The sequence below is a fragment of the Anser brachyrhynchus genome (genome assembly GCF_964034855.1).
Source record: "Anser brachyrhynchus genome assembly, chromosome: 2".
Lineage (NCBI taxonomy): Eukaryota > Metazoa > Chordata > Aves > Anseriformes > Anatidae > Anser > Anser brachyrhynchus.
The window spans coordinates 85,552,326-85,572,532 of record NC_137695.1 but is presented as its reverse complement, the minus strand read 5'-3'; the positions used below and the strand labels follow the sequence as shown (position 1 = coordinate 85,572,532).

The window sequence follows — 20,207 nt, the reverse complement described above, 5'->3', positions numbered from 1 at the left end:
GATTTTTCAAGGACTACACAGCAATTCACAGTAAAAACATCAGTTTGACATTTCAGCCAAAGCCTCTAATAGAAAACCCAACATTACACTAAGAAAAAGAAATCAGCAAAAATCCCACCTGAACAAATAACCCAAATGAAAAGAACTACTGAATGGATAAAAGGCCTGTATTCATTTCCCAAGTGATGAAATATAATAAAAATGCTAAATTAAGTACTTAAAACTACTAAATGTCCAGAACTGTTGTAGACTGAGGCTGTTTTTCAGTCTAATACCATATGGATGGGTGTGTTTTTCTTTCATTTACTGGAAACAAAAATCATGCTATGTCAGCATACAGACAGCTAAATAAATCAAGTGGGTTAGTTAAATACATGTTAAAAAGTTACAGAGAAAGAGGACGTTCCTGCAATATATTTAGTATTTCTGCAAGGTTTGCTGGAAAAAGGCAACCAGTTTACAGAAAATGAAAGGAAATGAGAAGCTGTGATGAATTTATGAAGACAAATAGTCAAAACTGTAAAAGACAGTACAAGAAATAAAAACAAATGCTGAAATAAGAGGTAAATAGGAGAAAACAGAGTGCAGAAAACACTGGTAACTAACCATGTAAAAGTCTCCCTCAGTAAAGCACATAAGGATGAGTAGAAAGATTATCATACAAAGAAAAATACTGAAAATACTTATGTTGCAGCTTTCACACTTGGGGTGATTTTTAACATTTAAACACAGAGGCCACATTTTCTAATCAAGATTTCAAGAACTATTCTGGCAGAAACACGTTACTTCTAAAAAACAAATTGTGGTTACTTTACAAAACTAGAGATATGCAAATTTTGGAAGACTAAAGGAAAAATAACTCCAATCAGAATTTCTTGTCATTAAATCTGATGTTAGACTGCCCTCTTCAATCATGAACCTGAAGGATTCATGGCTTCTTGAATAATGCTTCACTATTTGCAAACCATCATAAAAACAAACTAGAGAAGCCTGAGGTGATCTGTGAAGAATTATTGTTCATTCAAGCATCGTGGTATCAGACTAACTCATTTCTGACTCTCATTTCATCACGGCCTATTCTTAATAAGGATGCATCCATCCAATGAGAAATACACAGAGCTAAGATGCAAGTCTGTCAAACTGCTTTTGAAGTAGTTCAAACTGCCATACTTGGGCTGTGAGACACCCTTCCTCTTTTCTCCCCATACTTCAAAACATAGAAGATGAACAAGATGCTACCTCTGCTTACTTCCTCCTTGGATCTCAGAATGGTATTGTGATGGCAATATTTTTTAAAGCTTACATGCATGACAAAAGTCTATGCTAAGACAAAAGAAGCAGAATTTGGGAGATCTCTGGCACCTCATGAGATGTGTCCTTCATTAAAGACCTTCCCTAAGCCTGAGCTCTGGAAGTGTTTTCACACCAATCATACTCATTCAAGCGGCCTTGTGGAATGTGGTAGTGTATTTGAAATTTGATTCCTCATCTTCTTACCTGGCTAAAACTCATGAGTCACAAACAAACAGCAGCACAGAGACAGAGGATTAGCTTCCTCGGAGTAGCATTAGATTAAATGACAGCATATAATCAGACTCCAGAGGGTAAGTCAAGAACTTCAATATACCTACTAATACAGAAATGCCCAAAGCTCATAAAATATGTGCACATTTCACAGACAAATCTGGACAAGCTTAGCTGAGACTTGTGTAGCTATACCGACTGTGCAGTACATACTGAGCGACCTGTATATCAGATGGCTCTCTTGAAACCATACCACTGTCCTTCTCTCTAGAAAGTCAATTCATGTCAAATAGAAAACTACAAGATTATGTAATAGGAGCATTAGTGCAACTGATCTTGCACCACAAAGCCCGTGGGGACACGACGTGCCTCAAAGAACAGATTAAAAATAATTTGAAAGTCTGAGTCCAAAAGAACGCCGACCCATTTTATTTTCAAACAGATCAAATTCTACAGGATTTCAGGAAAGCATTACTCACTCAGAGATGCAGCAGCTTTTGTGCTAAGATCTGGCAGCACACGGAAGGGATAAAACAAGTAGCTCCCAAAAGTCAAGTGATTCTACTAGAAGATGTAAACAAAGATAAACTACTGTTTTTTTTCTGAGTATCTGAATTACTTCGGTATTGAACAGCAGTGTAGCTTGGGGGTTTCCTTCTTGTGGCTTCAGACTTGTGCTGTAATTTAATTAAGCCAGTTCTCTACGGCTTTCTTGGTTTCCATAAGTAACAAATATGTACTTTGAAGTAGCACATCAATGAAATCATAATCACCTGAGCAATTGGAAATGTATCAACATAATAATCCATACTGTGGTAACTTAAGCCACAGTTGTGCTCATTTGATAGTTTCCTTGATTAAATACCAACACAAGTGATCAGGAAAATTGAGGATGACATGACAAAAAGCGCTTTCCCAATCCCCCTCTGTAAATCAGAGTAGTTTGCTTTCTGCTTCACACTTCAGCCATGGAAACAGGAAACACATTGCATTCCTCTATGTAATAAGGAATAAAAAACTATGGACCACTGTATACTTCAGTGTAGACACTTAACAAAAGGTAAATGTCCAGAGTAAGAAACAGCCCTCTGCTTCACTTTAAGAGCCATCATAAATTTCTCCTTGCCTTGCAAACAGCACTTAGTGTTCCTAAAGCTCAGGCCATCAAGTCATTAATTCCTTATCTCGCCCTCCTCAACAAGTATTTCTGGAGCCATAGGTGGTAAGTAAGAAGCCCACTCCAAAGTCTTTAAATGTAAAATTCAGAAATTCAGATTTACTTTTTAAAAGGCAAATAACTGATAATGCAATAGACAAATATATAGCCAAACAAGTATCTACTTCATTCCTTGCAAACTAACTTTAGTGACCGTTAGTAAAAGCAAGCAGTAGAAACTTGGCTGAAAGCACTGCATGGCAGATGAGTCACAAGTTAGTTTACCAAAATCTGTTGCCTCTTCTCCTTTATAAACATTCAGGGAAGGACTCTTGGTTTAGTTAGCCAACATTCCCTTTGTACCATCTTTTTAGTGGAAATAATTTCAGACTTCCTTTGTCCAAGATTCCAGTTTTATGGCCTTGGGATATTAAATTAAGTGCAGACATTTAGATAAGCCACTGTAGCCCAGTCCTATCATTGCGTAGTATTTATAAAACTCTTAAATCATGGTGGAAAGAGCTTAGTGTAGTTTTACAAGATCCACTATGCTACACCGCAGTGAAATGCTGTAAAAGATGGTTTACTAGTAATCAGTGTTCTTCAAGACATACAGTCCCAGTGTTCATAGCTGTGCCTTGCCCTATGTGAGGCTGAAATCATCTCTCCTTTTGCAGACTCCTGAGGATACATCTGCCACCTTCTTCTCCTGTTTTGTATACAGTATAAGGAGAAAAACATTCCACTGCACCATATCATCTCCTCAGTGAGGATTTTATTTTACATTCTCCTTCCTCCTCCCCTCCCACACACACATGAAAAAGTTTGAGTACAAGTATACCTGTAGACTACACATTCCAAACAACAGAATCACAGAATCATCTAGGTTGGAAGAGACCTCCAAGATCACCGCGTCCAACCTCTGACCTGACACTAACAAGTCCTCCACTAAACCATATCACTAAGCTCTACATCTGAACGTCTTTTAAAGACCTCCGGGGAAGGTGACTCAACCAACTTCTCTTCAAATCAGATACTGTACGCCCAAGAAACATGGTTTTGTAACTGCTAATGAAACGTCACAGGCTTTGTGTTGAGCCAAGAGCAGCATTTCTGTGCTTCTCTTGGCCTGAGCGAATTTTAGGTATGGTAACAACTGCCTAGCAGTCCAGGTGGCAACTCCCTAACTTGTTCTAGCTTAGATCTCCAGACAGCACTTGTGCAGAGGTCTGACAAACTTACATAGTCACTATGCAGTGAAGGCTTTCTCCTTGGAGATACTCAGAAGCTGTCTGACACAGACCTGGGCAACTGGCTCCAGGTGGCCCTGCCTGAGCAGGGGGCTTGGACCAAATGACCTCTGGTTTTAGGCTAGCCAATTTGAGCATTTGAACTCACACATGGTTCACGTAACAGTACTGAACCCTGTTTTATCTCATTTTCCATATTAAAGTTTTCTGATTCTATTAACACTTTTCAATACTTTTTACTAAACACATTAAGTCCTTTAACCAAACCTTTTTGTGTTTTCAGATAACCAATGTACTTCAGTTATTTTAGAGGATATACACCTCAATATCACATCTCTATTTCATGTTAATCTCATCTTCCAACCAGTGAAGTCAAAGCTGAAAAATTCAGTACATGAACATATTAGATGTTTAAGATTCTGTTGCTGGTGTTGTTTCCAAGCTTTTTCTTTCACTTCCTCTAGGACATTTCAAATCATAGGCCCAAACAGTGTCTATTCCCTCTCCTGTAGTATGATCTGGGATCCAGCAAGGGAAAGGAAAACGACAGGCGATGATTCTGGCATTAGATTCAAGCTCTTCTTTGAGCTTCTTCTCCAACTGTGGCATCTGTAGAGAAGCGAAAAAAAAAAAACAAAACCTTTCAGAAACAGTACAAAACAGAAATATTCTCTAATTTAAGTGTCAAAGACAAGTGCAAAGTTTTAGGAATATTGGAAAAAAAATAGAAAGTATTCCTGATATACACTCTGATTTGATGCATTGACAAAGAGTATCTAAACTAGAAAATGGTTATTGTGCCCTGACCAGTGAGATCAAGGAAACTGTAACTAAGTTATTAAAATAAATAAACTAAAAAAAAAAATAGTTAAATCTTTAGTTAAAAAAAAAATACACAAACACACGACCACATTAAGGTCACATTAAGAACAAGACTTTGCATGTTCTAATTCATGATTTTCTTCAGTCAGGTTCTTCTCTGCAGAGAATTAGAGTTTAGCATCCCAAATTTATACTATTTGTAACACCTCAAGTTGCGTGATATTCAAAGGCCAATGCCTCTCATGTTTTCCAGTCTATCCCCAAGATGGATCTTGGAACCCCACGTGTGGTCAGCAAACCAATGCAAGCATTCTGCTCTCACTGTATGGCAAAGTACTGGTGTGGTAAACAGCATTGAAATTGAGCTTTGCTGGCTCCAGACTATTAACACAGACACACACACACACACACACCAAAGTCCCCGCACAGCACAGTATGAAACAGCATAAACCACCATACAGCTTGCCTTGGCTGAAGACCTGCTCCGTACAACTTTCCTACACTGGCATTTATATCAGCTCAATTTCTGCTACAGGAAATATCATTACCCCTCCAGAACAGAGCAACACTCTGCCCAGGTACTTTATCTCCAATAAATATGACAAAAAATCCTCTATGGATTAAGTGAGAAATGAATTAACACATCTGTTTTCTTCCCAGCCCCCAGACTGCTATTATACTGGGGGCTGGGAGGACGCTGCATACATAGATCTACCCATTTCTGTCCTTTGCAAAAATCAGGTGTTATGCTTAAGTCGATCACTGCACATTCATTTGGAATTCCTTCTGACAAATGATATCTATCTCAGTGAGTAATTATAGCAGCGAGCGCCAAAATTAAAATATTTTTACTTTGATATTGTGGCATAGCATTTAGCTATTAAAAGGTTAAAAGGATAGCAGTTATCTACAAACACAGTTCAACTTAAGTCAGACACAAGATAAACAAAAATTTCAAACCAAAAAAATACAGAACACATTAGAAAACAAGACTGGCTTTAGAAAACATTTTCAAAGGCTAAAGCTAACTTCAACTCTCACATACACACGGGGCCTACCTTTGATGTACCATCCCACTATAGCTAAATTTAAGCTTACAATGGCATATTTTAGCAAAATTATTCAGAGGTAACTCGTGGCTATATTAGATCTATGAATGCCTTTAAGCATTCTGTGCTCTGATTTAGTCCATACAGCAAATGCTTTTAAAAATTTTGCTACTGTACCTTAAATAAATGAGAAAAATATAACCAATTTCTCATCTCAAATTGAACTAATACTCCAGAAGAGACAGGACTAAGTTGTTATGGTAATTAATACAGTCCACAAACATGGACCTAGCCTAACCTTTAATGAGTAATGATGAAAAACAGTGGTATCTCATGTCTCAAATTAGAAAATTTCATTAATAGCTCAGCCAAAAAGAATTGCATTCTTGAACCAAACCCAAAGTAGTCTTTAGCTAAACCTCTCAGTAACATTAGGTGTTATAATTATATTGTATTTTATATCATTCAGATTTTATTTGTTACATCTGTATAGATAAACAGTTTAGTAAAAACTTTTGTACACGACATATTTAGTTAAAATTCAGCTGCAGTTGTGAACATGAACACCTGGTAAAAATTCTGTCATCCCACCCCGAGCAAGCAAAAGTCTCTCTGCAATGACTCATTGATAAACACATCTTCCCCCAGATGCTTGCAAGACAGAGGGGTCTCACAGTCTTCGCTGAAGATCAATATGTCCCAGTTCTGTTAGCTAATCTTGGATGTGAAATAAAAGCACAGTGTGACAGCATCAAATCAGACCACTATTACTATAAAAGCTAAAGACATGTATTGCCCTCAGTCAAAAAAAAAAAAAAAAAAAAAAGAGAAAATGCATTAAGAGTTTCTAGAAAATCAATTTAGTCATTCAGGAGACTAACCATTCACATCTTAGAGAGTAAATTTAAAGAACATTATGAGCAAATTAATTCTCAGGAAACGCTGTAGTTCCTACGGTTGGGTCTGTTACATTTATGACAGTATTTTATTGGAAGAATTAAGCCTAATATTTGCTGAATTTACTGAAGTTATTCCGAGACTAATAGGTAGTCTTTCTATCATAGTAGTACAAAAATAGGGTAAATTAGCTAATTTTAAAAGTCAGCCAGTATTTCAACTAATCACGCTCACATTCTCCCAGGGCATTTGTTTAGTTTACTGAAATATCGTTCTTCACCTGCACTTCTGCCCTTGGTGCAACTGCAGAATTTGTGACTGCAGATTCAAATCTTTATACTGCCCCCTCCTGGAATTCAGCCCAGAGAACTCGCAGCATTCAAACCTGGAACGTGTGCAGCATGAGCACTGTAACAGCTCTCGCTAATACACCACCAGAAAAGTAGAAAAAAAAAAAAGGATTTTCACTTCAGTTCTCACCACGAGTTGCAATGTGAATCTGAAGTAGGTATTTAATTCCAATGCTGCTAAAGGAAAAATCAGAGAGTAAGGAAACATCATTATGCTTCTTGTTGCGTCTTCCTGTTAACCACTACAAAAATATTTATCAATGCATATTGCACAGTATAGCATCACATAAAGCTCTTCACTCCACTTCATCCCACATCTGCCCTAGCAAAAAAAAAAAAAATTAAAAAAGCAGCAGTACGGAAGCATTTATTTATTTCCATTTCACTTCTCCATATGCATTCAACCTATATAGAAGGTTCTAATGATAAATATAGCAAATATTATTTTACTCTTTTGTAGTAAAAAAGAGAAAAACTAGATAAAGCCGAAAGTCAAAGTAAAAGTAAGTCCTGACCGAATTTGTCTAAGATACCAAAATAATCTCTAAGCAATAATATCTACAGCAATTTTGAAGAACCCATTTTCACCAGGGACATGATGAACATAAGCTGCAAAGCCCTCCTAAAAAGCAAAGGATTTGTACACTTGTTCTCTAGCAATTACACTTGAAGTGTTTGTCTTCCTTCCTAAAACCCTCACAGTCTAATATGAGCAAGGAATTATTTCAGAATACTAGATACTAGCCTAATTTGAGGTCATCCTATTTTTAGATAATCTAACAGAAGTTCAGCAACTTCCACTGATGACTTCACAGAAAAGCAGTTGTAGCCAGTTTCTTACTCTATCCTCTCCCTGCAAACATCCCTTTTTTTTTCCCAGTATGAAAACCTGAAATTTTCAAGAATCGATCTATCACCTTCTCAAAGCAACTTAAGCACAGCAGTTTTCATTTTGATTCTGAACTTCACTAATTGATAGTAAATACAACTCTACCACCCCCGCCAATGCTTTTAGAGCTCCAGTCTGCACCCTGTCACAAGTTTCACCAGGTTTTATCGTGGACGTTAATAACCAACAATGAAATATCCAAATATTATTAGTACTACCTTCGACATTTTGTAGGTTGATTTATTTTGCAGATTAGTATCTTGGTATTAAAATAACTGTGCGAAAATATTAAACTTACCATTTGAGGTACCCCAAAAATAACAACATTTGTATAATGGGAAAAAGAAACCTGAAAGAAAGAAAAAAAGAAAAAGTCTTAAAGAAATAAGCATTTATAATTGAAGAAGTTCTCAGCATTCTCTCCTGAACCCTCTAACTACACTCCTTTGAACAGGGATTTAGACCACAAATAAGAAAGGAGATCCTGTATCAAGTATTCATCACACAAATTTCCACATACAGACAACTTTATGCTGCTGAGTAGCAGAAGACTACTGTCTGGTCAAGAATATGGCACCAATTCCAGGAGCACAAAGAAAATCAATTTAGAAAACACTGTATGATTTTATTCACTGCTATGCTTTTCCACAACTCCTATATATGTTAACATAAGATATGCTTTAAGTTTGCCCCATCTTTTTAAATGTTAGTTATAGAAGCTTCCCATTGCAATGCCTGGGTTCTTCTAGTCAATGCCCAGTTTTCCAACCGACCTATCCTGAACAAAGATAAAAGAGAGTATATTCACACTTTTTACCAAAATTCCTTGTATCCACTTTACTCATTACAAAATGCTACTTAAAGAAAAAAGACTGATGGGAATAGCTGGGGGGAGACAAACATAAATATCACAAAAAATAAGTCTCGTTAAAGATGCAATTTTCATTCAAATGAATGCACACTGAAAAAAATACAATTGTGTAACTTGCTTAAAGCAACACTAAGAATCAGGTAACACACTGCACAGCTACAGAAGAACACACATCTAACGAAATATCACAAGATGGTATTCTTGCACATTAGGTGAACAAGAGTCTTGTTACTGACTGCACAGAAGGAGCTCTCAGTGAAACCTGACATTACAGCAGCCCACATCATTCAACTGGCAAAAGTACGATGTAGACGCTAACGAAATCTGTACTGGAAAAGCACAGCACATCACCACAGCACAAAACCAGCAAAGCATTGTATTGTGCAGTGAGCCTTGTTTCTATGGTGTAAGCACTCTTCTCAAAGCCCAATACAGCATCTTGTGGCCAGATAGAAATCTAGTTCTTCCAGGAAAGTATCTCCAAATTACGGAAATCTCCCAGACATCCCAGATTCATCCTTAGGTATTCCACCACCTACCTTCCACAAGTCTGAAATATAGAATTTGGTGTTGTGATGTACCCCATCTCTCCAGGCACGGTATCTGGAGTACCAGACTAGCCAGGGATTTAATTCATAACCAACAGCTTTGAATCCCATTTTGGCAGCTGCTATCACCTACAAGGAAGAGAAGAAATCTTCACTTAAAAACAGAGAGAGAGTGCTAAAAAGTATATTCATCCAAACAGGAAAAAGGACAGAGTTTTATTTATAAGTCAAAGGAATGCACTTTTGCAAGTAATCAGATTTTAATTCCTAACAGAATGGTAGTATAGCAAACAAAAATTCAGATTATATTTTACTATTGTGCCTAGTTCTGTTGAAATTGATATTCATACAAACAAAATTAACCACTTAAATATTCACAGGACAAAGCTGTAAGCTTGTACTATGTCTATGACTCACATAAAAGTTTAATTTAACATATTCATGACACTACCTTAGAATTCAAGAGTACCAAAACTGACCCTGGGGACAGTAAAACACACAAGCAGATATGCTCAGAATTAGAGCATTCAACCTAGTTGAGAAGCAGTGAAGGGTAAGGCACTTGAAAGATCCCTGCATCAAAGCCAAAATGACCTATCAATGGAAAGACTGTGAAAACAATCTGTTGACATCCATAAAAATAAAAAAATGAAAAATCACAGAGCAAACCTCAAAGTGTAGCTTTTATCTAATGCTAAACTTCACGTCATTTTGAAAAGGCAACAGGTAACTCAGTTAACAAAATGCATCAAGTATATTCCCTCAAATCAGACCTTAATATTCAGAATCATTAACCCATATAGAAAATGTCTTCTAACTAAATCGAAGCATACTTATTTGTTTTTTTAAGGAAACTTCAAACCAAAACAGCGTAGTAATTTTTAGAAATATGAAAATCTAGGACTGAGACATAATTTAAAAGGCTACTGCCAAGTTTTAATCAGGAAAAGCCTCATCAGCTATGAATTGCAGAACAGGCAAGGCAGAATCAGGAAGAAGTACAAATTTCTTAATACAACATCTCAAACAGCCTCCCAAGCAACAAGATGAGGTTATGATTTGGGACGCTACTTTGTCAAGCTGAGAGTAAGGCTGGAACAAAAGTATCGATTCTTCACCTAAACTAAACGTAAACCATTCTCAGGCTTGTGCCTTTGCATAAAGCTCGGTTAAAAAAAAATGGATGTGAAGAAAAACATTTGTAAATATGAGAAAACAGGCCAGGGGTAGAGTATTTGCCACTTTTCTGAGGTAGAGAAGGTAGGAGATGTTTGTAACTTACAACACGGCCATCCCCGCTACCAATGTCAGCTAGAGAGCCGCTTCTGCCCTGCAACATTTTCAGGACATTCTCGATCTGCGTTGAGGTGGCAGGAACGAAGGGCAGACAGACCTTCCTGAGAGCTGGGGCCAGGAAGGGGGTGACCACAGCGTACAGGGCCACCAGCACCCCGCCAACAGCGCCCGTCGCCAGCAGCCCCCACTGCCTCCTCTTAGTGCGCTCCTCAGGGCTTCCTTGCACGAGTGCAGCGGGGCTCTCGGTCACCAGTGCTTTGGACGCCATACCTACACACAAAGATTAACAGGGTAATTTTATCAAACAAGTGGCTTTACCAATTGGTTGGTTAATGGGCGAAACAGGACATAACGTGACAGGTGTTAACACAAGGAGGGGGTGCTTTAACACTTCAGTTGATTCCTAGGACTTAAAAAAGTTAAATAAAAAGCTAAATTATTGTATACAAGAAGGTAAGGTATTAGGTTTATTGTTCATGACGAAAAAGGGAAAAAAGCAAGAAGACGCTTTCCACTTCCCAATCCACAAACCAACCCCTGCCTCGACCCCCACCATGAGGGGCCCCCCCCCCTCCTCAGCGGCCTTATTTATGGAGGAGGACCCTACCACCCCACTACGGCGGGGGGGATGAGGGAAGGCGGCGAGCACCTTTCTGCTCACGCTGCAGAGAAGATCCACACGGCACTCTTCGGCGGCGGGGCTGTCCTTCCTTATTCTCTTCCCTCCACCTCGCTGCGGCCCGCCTGGCGTCCGAATTGTGCGTGATCGCATTCCCCACCCCCCCCCGCGCCGCGCTGGTGGACGAGGCCGCGAGCGCCGCGCAGCGCCCGGAGCCCCAGCCGCTTCCAGAAAGCTCCGCCGCGAGCGCCACATAAGTTCCCCCCCGTGAAATATGTCGCGGCGAGGCGCTCTGCGCAGGCGCGGGGCCGCCGGCGGGTGAGCGCGTTGCGTCACGGCGCGGCGTGCAAGGGCGGGCGCGGCTCGTGCTCGGGTGGCCGTTGGGAGCGGTTGGGGGCCGTTGGGAGCCGTTGGGCGCCGTTGGGAGCCGCCGCAGCCATGTCGGCCATGGGGACGCTGGCGTTTGATGAGTATGGGCGGCCCTTCCTCATCCTCAAGGACCAGGAGCGCAAGACGCGCCTCATGGGGCTGGAGGCGCTCAAGGTGAGCGGGCGGGCCCGGGAGCCGGCGGCGGGGCCCTGCCTGAGGGAGCGGGCATCGCCCCGCTGCGGGATGGCCGCCGCACGCGGCCGGGGGCGGCCCTTGCCCTCGGTTTTAATCTGTAAGCCTTAAATGTGCAAGTGAGCTCTTCTGCTGTAAGCCTCCGCTCTGCAGGTGACGGAGAGGCTTCGGAAATACCTAGCATAAAAGCCATGTGCGTATGTAGATCTGTTTTCAGTCATAGTTGGGTGTTGCTACTTAAAATATAACATTTACAATACTTACTACCACAATATAATAGCTTTTTTCTATATTTGTTAGCTTAATACTACGATTTGTGGATGCACAATAACTGTTTAACTTCTCTATTCTTTTATAGTCTCACATAATGGCAGCAAAGGCTGTGGCAAATACTCTGAAAACATCCCTCGGGCCCAACGGTAATAAATCACTTCAATTATTTCTCCTTAGTAATTGTTTTTTCAGGGGTTTCCAGCTCTGGCCTCATGTTCTGAGCTTGTCTTTCTTTAGGCTTGGATAAAATGATGGTGGACAAAGATGGTGAGGTGACAGTAACCAATGATGGTGCTACCATCCTGAATATGATGGATGTGGACCACCAGATCGCCAAACTCATGGTGGAGCTGTCTAAATCTCAGGATGATGAGATTGGGGATGGAACTACTGGAGTCGTTGGTAAGAAAAGATCTTACATTTAACTTGGCATTTCTAGTTAAGTTTCTTAAGCTATCTTAAGAAAACACGGATGAAAGTAGCTTTACTGAAGCACATTTTTAGAGTACTTACTGATTCAGTATTCTTTTCAGTTCATCTGTTAGGAGTTTTTTTAATCCAAAACATGCTTTTGTGTCTCTTTCCAAGTATGGCTGCATTTGAAGTTAGTGTTGGAAGTCCTCTTTTTACTTTCAGAACTCTTTGCATAATTTTATTCCATAATGATCTTACTGTCTCACCTTGTCTCCTGTGCTTTTATGGTCTAAATGCAGTCTTCTTAGTCAGTAAGTAGAGCATTGGTGGTATTATTATTATTGAAGTTACTACCTAATAAACCTCAAACTGTTAAAATACTGCAGAATAAATCTAAAGGTATACTTTTTAAGTTTTTGATACTGTGTAATACAGGAGGCCTCCATCTGTGGGAGAGTAAACATTATTTAAAATCTTATTTTACAGTTCTGGCTGGAGCACTGTTGGAACAGGCTGAGCAGTTGCTGGACCGTGGTATTCACCCCATCAGAATAGCGGATGGTTACGAGCAGGCAGCTCGCATTGCAATTGAGCATCTCGACAAAATCAGCGACAGCTTTCCAGTTGACCCACAGAACACAGAGCCTCTGATCCAGACGGCCAAGACAACACTAGGCTCTAAAGTGTAAGTTCACAAAAACTTAAAGAATATATGCAAATATTTATATTTCCCATACCTACGTGAATATTTCTGACTACTTATATTTTCCATAGATACACTTAGAGCTGAAAGGAGAAATCCTTGATGTTTTGATGAATTATTAAATTGTTTTTGTTACTGGAGTGGCTGCTGAAAGCTCTTTAAAGTTTCTTTGATTTTGGTTCCTTTCTCAATGGACTCTCATCTCAGAATAACAAACTGTGAAACCCGTGTTTTCTAAAGGGGCAATGCCATGAAGTTAAACAGCTGCAAAATCAAATTTCATTGTACCTATTTTGTTCAATATTTCTGCATCATAGCAAGTGCAAACTTTCTAAAAATAGCTACATGTTAGGGTTTTTTTGTTTTTTGTTTTTTACCCAATAAGACTCGTAGGATAGTTATTGGTTCCATAAGTGCATTTCTCATTGCAGGTTCTACAAGTATAAATTCAGATCTTAGGGATGAAACTCTGCTTTCTATTTGCATTATAGCATTTTTTTGCTATGTAGTATGGAGTAAATAAGCATCAGTGTCATTTCCCAGTTATATTTCTTGGGACAATTTTTGTCTGTCCCTCTTCAGGCATTAGCTTTTTAAGATATCATTGTGGAGGTCATACCTAAAATTATAGGAAAGACACAAGAATTAAAACAGAAAAATATGGAGATGGATATCTCTCTTTTTTAATTACTGTGGGCCTGTTTTTGCAAAATGCAGTTTATGATTACAGTATCTTATGACACATGGTAAGAGCTTCCTTTGCAGACCTGTCTTAACAGTGGTTTCTGGGACTTGAGTATTTTGAGTAGTAGTTAGTTCTCCTTGCTTGTTTCAAATCTGTGTCTTGAGACTGTGTTCGCGAAGACAAGCTATATCCTGTGCTCTGTTTTCTGTCATATTTGGCACGTTCAGGTGAACTAGTGAGCAGAGCACGCTCTCTTCATACAGCAAACAAAAGCTATTAGCAACGCTAATGTGTATATACACATATATTCTATTTGAGACTGACAAAATAAATTTATTTCTTCTGAACTGTGTAAATTTAATGCAACCTCCTTGTGTTTTCTTTAAATTTAGAGTTAACCGTTGTCACAGACAAATGGCAGAAATTGCTGTGAATGCTGTACTGACAGTAGCAGATATGGAACGTAAAGATGTTGATTTTGAGCTGATCAAAGTACAAGGCAAAGTGGGAGGTAGACTGGAAGATACGCAGCTGGTTAAAGGAGTGATTGTGGATAAAGATTTCAGTCATCCGCAGATGCCTAAAGTAAGTGAACACTCTGTATGTGTCTGTCATCTGTGACAGTTTAAGTAATTCTGCATAGAAATAGACCAAAAATGCCGTTCTAGCATTGAAGCATTTAAACACCGCTGTGGTTTGGCTTGTTGTTTCACTCACGTATCAACAGAGGAAGGGAAGAGGAGTGTTAAACTCTTTGTTGGACCCGACCAAGTTAGAATTCACAAGAATCTTGAGAAATGATTGGGGAGCTAATTACTGCACAGCTTAGTGAGGACAAGCATAGAGTGCAAGTCATCATTTGTAGAGAGTAATGCGAAGAACGGTGTTGGAATTGAGAACCAAATGTCAGTGTACCCATTTTTAATGCAACTCAGTATCACAAAGCTTGTACTGTTACGCTGTATGAGTTGGAGTGTTGTCCTGTTTGGAACACTGTGGAAGTAGTATTTTCAATCATCACTGTGGGTAGGAGTTTTTTCTTTCTTTTTTTTGTTTAATCATTTAATACTTAAAATGGCTGGTAAAGATTGAGTGCTTAAACAGTGCCTTGAAGCTGTGGAATTTCTTTTAAATTAGTTAGATTTTTGATAGAATTGTGTGGGTGTAGTTAGTTTGACTTCAGAAAGAGTCACGTGATCTTAAAGGTTCCTTCTGTCTCTACCTTTCTAACAACGTCTGTGTATTGTGCAAATACAAGAAAGAGGCGTTACTGTGGTCAAAATGCAACCTTTTGATTTTATTTTATTTTTATGTTAATGTACAGGAGCTCAAAGATGCTAAAATTGCAATCCTTACTTGTCCATTCGAACCACCTAAGCCCAAAACCAAGCATAAGCTTGATGTCACATCTGTGGAAGACTACAAGGCACTGCAGAAATACGAGAAGGAGAAGTTTGAAGAAATGGTGAAACAGGTGGAGTGTTCAACGTTATTTCTGTTCTGTAATTTTTCATAGCCTTTGCACAAAACAGCATAGTGCATTGATTTATTTCTGCAAATGAGCTACTAATACAGATAAAAGGCAGCATACAAGGAATTGTAAGGCTGTGAATGAAAGTTAAGTTTATGGAAGTAATAGATAACAGTCTAGTTTGAAATGTACTTTCGTTTCTGTATGTGCCAATTACACAGATACATGCCTTCTTCAGAGAGTTCTGTTTTGAAAAATACAGAATTAAAACCATTAAACTTTTCTTCCTTTTTGTGTTAGTGCTGATCAGAAGTTTGTTGTTGTGTGTTGCTTTCAGATAAAAGACACTGGTGCAAACCTTGCTATTTGCCAGTGGGGTTTTGATGATGAGGCAAATCACTTGCTGCTCCAGAACGAGCTGCCTGCTGTTCGTTGGGTTGGTGGACCTGAAATAGAAGTAAGTAAAATCTTCGGAAACTGGGATTCGCACCAGTCCTGGTGTTATACAGCCATTTTGTACAACCAGCTTGTTGTATGCTTGTTGGTACAGCTTGTTTGCTGTACCAATTGAAAGTGTGGGCTTTTTATTTAGAACTGCATAATAAGGTGTTATATTGGTAAATATTGGAGCAAAATCACTGGGGATCTGTGGGAAGAGCCTAGGATGAATGGGATTATGGTCTATTATTGGTGTCTGTGCGTATTGCCTGTTACAGATTTTATGTGGCTGGGAGTGCTTTTGCTTTCAGTCTCAGTGTTTGTAGAAACAAAGGCATTGCCTGAAATCTGCCCTTTGACTGAAGCAATGAGAAGGTAACTTTGGAGGCATTTGATAGATTATTTCCACTAGTTTAATGTTATTTAAAGCACTACGGACAGGTCTTCTCAAAATAATTGATGGATGTTTAATTTTAGTTAATAGCCATTGCAACTGGAGGGCGCATTGTTCCTCGCTTCTGTGAACTCACACCAGAGAAGCTGGGGTTTGCTGGTATCGTCCGAGAGATTTCCTTTGGAACAACAAAGGACAGGATGCTCGTCATTGAACAGTGTCAGAATTCTAGAGCTGTGACCATTTTCATTAGAGGAGGAAATAAAATGGTAAGATGCTTAGTTCGTTTCCTCGTTTTGGCTGGGATAGAGTTGATCTTCTTCCTAGTAGCTGGTGTGATGCTGTGTTCGGATTGAGGATGAGAATAGTGTTGATACTGCACTGATGTTCACTTGCAGTTAGCAAGTGGCTGTGTGCTGTTCAGCTGCCTGCCAGGTTGGATCACAGCAGTTTGTTACTAATGTTTGATGCCTCAGTTGTTGAATGTGTAGTTTCTTTCATACTATAAGAGCACGTTAACTCTTCCATTATTTTTATCTAAATTTTACTTCACACTGTGGAAGAATTTGGGGGAAGTGGGGTTGTAGGCAGCAGTGACTGTTAAGACACATTAAATTCATATCCCACATTTCTGAGTGAAAATGTTACGTTTTCTCAGTATTAGATGATATAGTTCATAAAGAAATAATTTTATTTGTGGGCACTCTTCTTTTTTTCTCTCATGGAAGGGTCATTTTTATGAGTAAAGATGTATTAGTATTTTTGCAAGATTAGGTTTTTCTATGCTTCTGTATGTCATTTCTGATTTAAAACAATTTAAAAGAACAGAATGAGACCATTTTTGATGCTTCCCTACTTAATCTAGTCATTGAACTGTTAGTGTGGAATTATACTTAGTATAGGTCAAACTCTACTTTGAGTGAAAAACAGGAAGAAAAGAATTGAAGTGCCAGTCTAAAGAGTTCTTTCAGAAAACAAAAATGCTTCATGAAAGGTTAGCACAACTTGTTAAATCCTTCTACATCTGTTGGAGTTGGGAGCTGGCACAAAGTGCAGTCTGAAAATAATGTTGGCATTTACATTTGTGGCTTTGGTCTGGGTGTGTATTTTTCATTCCTTCTCTGCTAATAGGAGTCCAACACTCTATATTTTGAAATTGTATAGTATAGAAGCAGTAAAGCAGTGAAGAGATCCTTTAGTTCATTTGCAGTTTTTGTTTCTATATTAGGAAATTCATCTTCATATCAGTCAGTTGTGTGCTGTAAAGTATGTGCTGTGTTATAATTCCAGATCATTGAAGAAGCAAAGCGATCTCTTCACGATGCATTATGTGTGATCCGGAATCTTGTTCGTGATAACCGTATTGTGTATGGTGGTGGTGCAGCTGAAATTTCTTGTGCCTTGGCAGTCAGTGAAGCAGCAGATAAGGTAAGGAAGAAACATTCTACAACTTTCTTTAATTTCCCGTGGGGAAAAAAGGGATTAAGACCATCTTAAGAGTTTCCAAAAAGCTTCAAAGAGCTTCCAGAAAAACGCATGTTACTGAACTTCCTGACATTCACTGATAACCAGTGTTAAAGTTTTGCTTCCCCTCTTTGAAAAGTTGTTGCAAGTACCTTTTTATGTCTTTTCCTAGTGCCCATCTTTGGAACAGTATGCCATGAGAGCTTTTGCAGATGCCCTGGAGGTAATCCCCATGGCCCTGTCAGAGAACAGCGGAATGAATCCAATACAGACTATGACTGAAGTACGGGCTAGACAAGTGAAAGAAAATAATCCTGCTCTCGGCATCGATTGTTTGCAGAAAGGAACAAATGGTAAGATATGTAATGGGGAGAAGGAGAGGACCATAACAGGGTTTTCTTCCTCAAAAAATGAAAAAGGTTATATTTTGCCCCCAGCCCCTTTTTTCTTTTAATTCTTTTTTTTTTTTTATAAGATGTCTGTCACTTCAGTTATGAGCTCTTTTCCCTTATTCTAATAAATGGGAGTGGGGGTGGAGGGAGACATGATGTCTGACAGGAAGAAAACATGTAACTGCTTGAACCAAAAGTGGCAAGACTAGTTGTAGATACTGCTAACCTGGTGGAACAGGAATAAAAACTACTCACAAAGAGGCCAAAATGGGATGTGTTCTTAGTACTGTATTTTTAGTGATCCAGTTTACAGTGCAGACCTACCAACAGTTGTTTTGAGAAACAACTTGTGAAGAAGAACGCAAAAGGTTGGAAATGTCTTCAGGTAGTCTTGTTCACGCTGCTATATGCACATATATAGACCTATACTAAGCAAGTGAAGGCTAAGAAATCAGTGTATGAAAATCTGTTTTCAGATGAACTTACACTGTTCAAATTCTTATTTTCATGTTCCTTTCAGGAAAACAGGCAGTGCATTTTGGAACACAGCACGAAGCCTTGTGTTCGTGTAATGCATAGCCCTTCCTTGATTAGATGTTTCTGCATTATGGCACAGCAGCTTTCTGTGGTCGCTCTGCCCCTAGGATGCTTCTAATATATTGTATATGGCAGTGCAGGAAGTGAAGTTATGATTGAGGAAGACTTAATTGGGGAAAAGAGTTTGATCTTAATGTTCTAAGATCTTTGGGAAGAACCCAGGCTTAAAACTAAAGTTTATACAAAGTATTTGTTAACTGGTGGCCAAGAATAATTTAGTATCTTCTTTAAAATTACATAGTAAATGAGTATCAGGGTTAAATGTTACGTTTAGGTTTGAGGAGGCTAGTAATTCTTTCACATCTCTTACAGATATGAAACAGCAACATGTTATAGAAACCTTGATTGGTAAGAAACAACAGATTTCTCTGGCGACTCAGGTCGTTCGAATGATTTTGAAGATCGATGATATCCGTAGGCCTGGAGAATCTGAAGAGTAAAGGTTGAAAAGCAAGAAACATTAAGGGGGCCACAGCAGTAGCGAAGACGGTAGTATTCTGATGCTTCATCTTCAGCTATTTATTTTGGACACTGTTTCAGATACTGTAATGGCTAATTGTTGGAAATAAAACACAATTTAGCACTGATGGTTTCAGTACCTGTTTCGGAAGCATCATTGCATTTTTTCTTAGAGGGGTGTGAATGTTCTTAGGAAAAACTTCTTGAATGTATGGGGAAGAAAAAAAAGCATGGATAATGCATTAATAGAATTTTGTAGGTCCTTTTCAGTTGCTCCTGCAGCTAATTCCTTTATCTGCTTGTGAGCAAAGTCTGCAGATTTTCATTTTAAGAGTTATTCTGTCCCTCTTCAGTGAAGCAGAAAATTATTGTAGCCTCCAGTAATTCTTAAAATCTCAAGTATGAATTTTAAATTTGGCGGTGTAAAATACCCAGATTACATGCTTCCAGCTTTCAGTAGTGGTACTGAGTACAATTTTTTTGTATCAAGGCAATCCGTGCTTGTTGCATTCCCAGGTTTTGACAGCCATTGAGTAATTACAGTGTTAGAGCCATTTGAACGGTGGCATGTGCAAATATCACATTACAAGAAACAAGCTAAATAAACAGTTCTACACCAAATAATGAACATCTAGATGTTCAGGGTTCAGGAAATCCTAAAAAAAGGTTTTAGGAAAGAGTTTAGGAAAAAAGATTATTTGGATCCTTGCAGAATCTTCAAACCAATTATCTGAATGCTTTAACTTTGAATGGGCACGTTACCACTCACATTTAGTGTATTCCTGATTGGTATGCAGGGAGTATTTTTAGGGGGATATGCGTTCAGCCATGAGTTTGGTTCTTTTTTTTTTTTTTTCTTCCCAGAACTTACCTGTACTACCAAGAGGAAGTGTACTTACTTCATAAGTCCCAAAAATGATTTTAAAATGGAGGAGTAAAATTTACCTGTAAGCTGCCTTGCATCTTTGCATGTATAGTTACTAGTAAAAGCAAGTGGCAGACCAGAAATAGCACGTAGGTTTTTGGTGTGTGTGGTGGTGTTTTTTTTTATGGTAGTACAGATGAAACTACTTCTCTTGCCCCTG

At 38.8% G+C, this 20,207-nt stretch overlaps 2 protein-coding genes across 2 annotated transcripts; one reads left to right on the top strand and one right to left on the bottom strand.

The window, feature by feature from the left end:
• Window positions 1-1,932: 1,932 nt before the first annotated feature.
• On the bottom strand, window positions 1,933-11,546 carry ATPSCKMT (ATP synthase c subunit lysine N-methyltransferase). Its single transcript, XM_080583569.1, has 5 exons — window positions 11,302-11,546; window positions 10,639-10,922; window positions 9,348-9,485; window positions 8,236-8,286; window positions 1,933-4,539 (listed from the first exon to the last, which is right to left on the bottom strand). Exons 2-5 carry the CDS (start codon window positions 10,918-10,920, stop codon window positions 4,342-4,344), a joined length of 669 nt encoding a protein of 222 aa, XP_080439695.1. The 5' UTR covers window positions 10,921-10,922; window positions 11,302-11,546; the 3' UTR covers window positions 1,933-4,341.
• A 29-nt stretch (window positions 11,547-11,575) lies between these two features.
• CCT5 (chaperonin containing TCP1 subunit 5) lies at window positions 11,576-19,250 on the top strand. The gene is made up of 11 exons (XM_080583568.1): window positions 11,576-11,814; window positions 12,191-12,251; window positions 12,343-12,507; window positions 13,006-13,204; window positions 14,300-14,492; window positions 15,232-15,381; window positions 15,716-15,835; window positions 16,294-16,479; window positions 17,501-17,638; window positions 17,847-18,027; window positions 18,976-19,250. The coding sequence occupies exons 1-11, from the start codon at window positions 11,710-11,712 to the stop codon at window positions 19,101-19,103; spliced, it is 1,626 nt and encodes a 541-aa protein (XP_080439694.1). The 5' UTR covers window positions 11,576-11,709; the 3' UTR covers window positions 19,104-19,250.
• The last annotated feature ends 957 nt before the right edge of the window (window positions 19,251-20,207 follow it).

Bases quoted from the DNA above. Each gene is read 5' to 3' on its own strand.
- ATPSCKMT (XM_080583569.1), bottom strand. From the start codon at position 10,920: ATGGCGTCCAAAGCACTGGTGACCGAGAGCCCCGCTGCACTCGTGCAA. The intron at 8,287-9,347 runs GTAGGTGGTGGA...TCTTTCTTTCAG, and splicing joins ATATTTCAGACTTGTGGAAG to GTTTCTTTTTCCCATTATAC. The intron at 4,540-8,235 runs GTAAGTTTAATA...GCTTCTCTACAG, and splicing joins TTTTTGGGGTACCTCAAATG to ATGCCACAGTTGGAGAAGAA.
- CCT5 (XM_080583568.1), top strand. From the start codon at position 11,710: ATGTCGGCCATGGGGACGCTGGCGTTTGATGAGTATGGGCGGCCCTTC. The intron at 15,836-16,293 runs GTAAGTAAAATC...GTTTAATTTTAG, and splicing joins TTGGTGGACCTGAAATAGAA to TTAATAGCCATTGCAACTGG. The intron at 17,639-17,846 runs GTAAGGAAGAAA...GTCTTTTCCTAG, and splicing joins TCAGTGAAGCAGCAGATAAG to TGCCCATCTTTGGAACAGTA.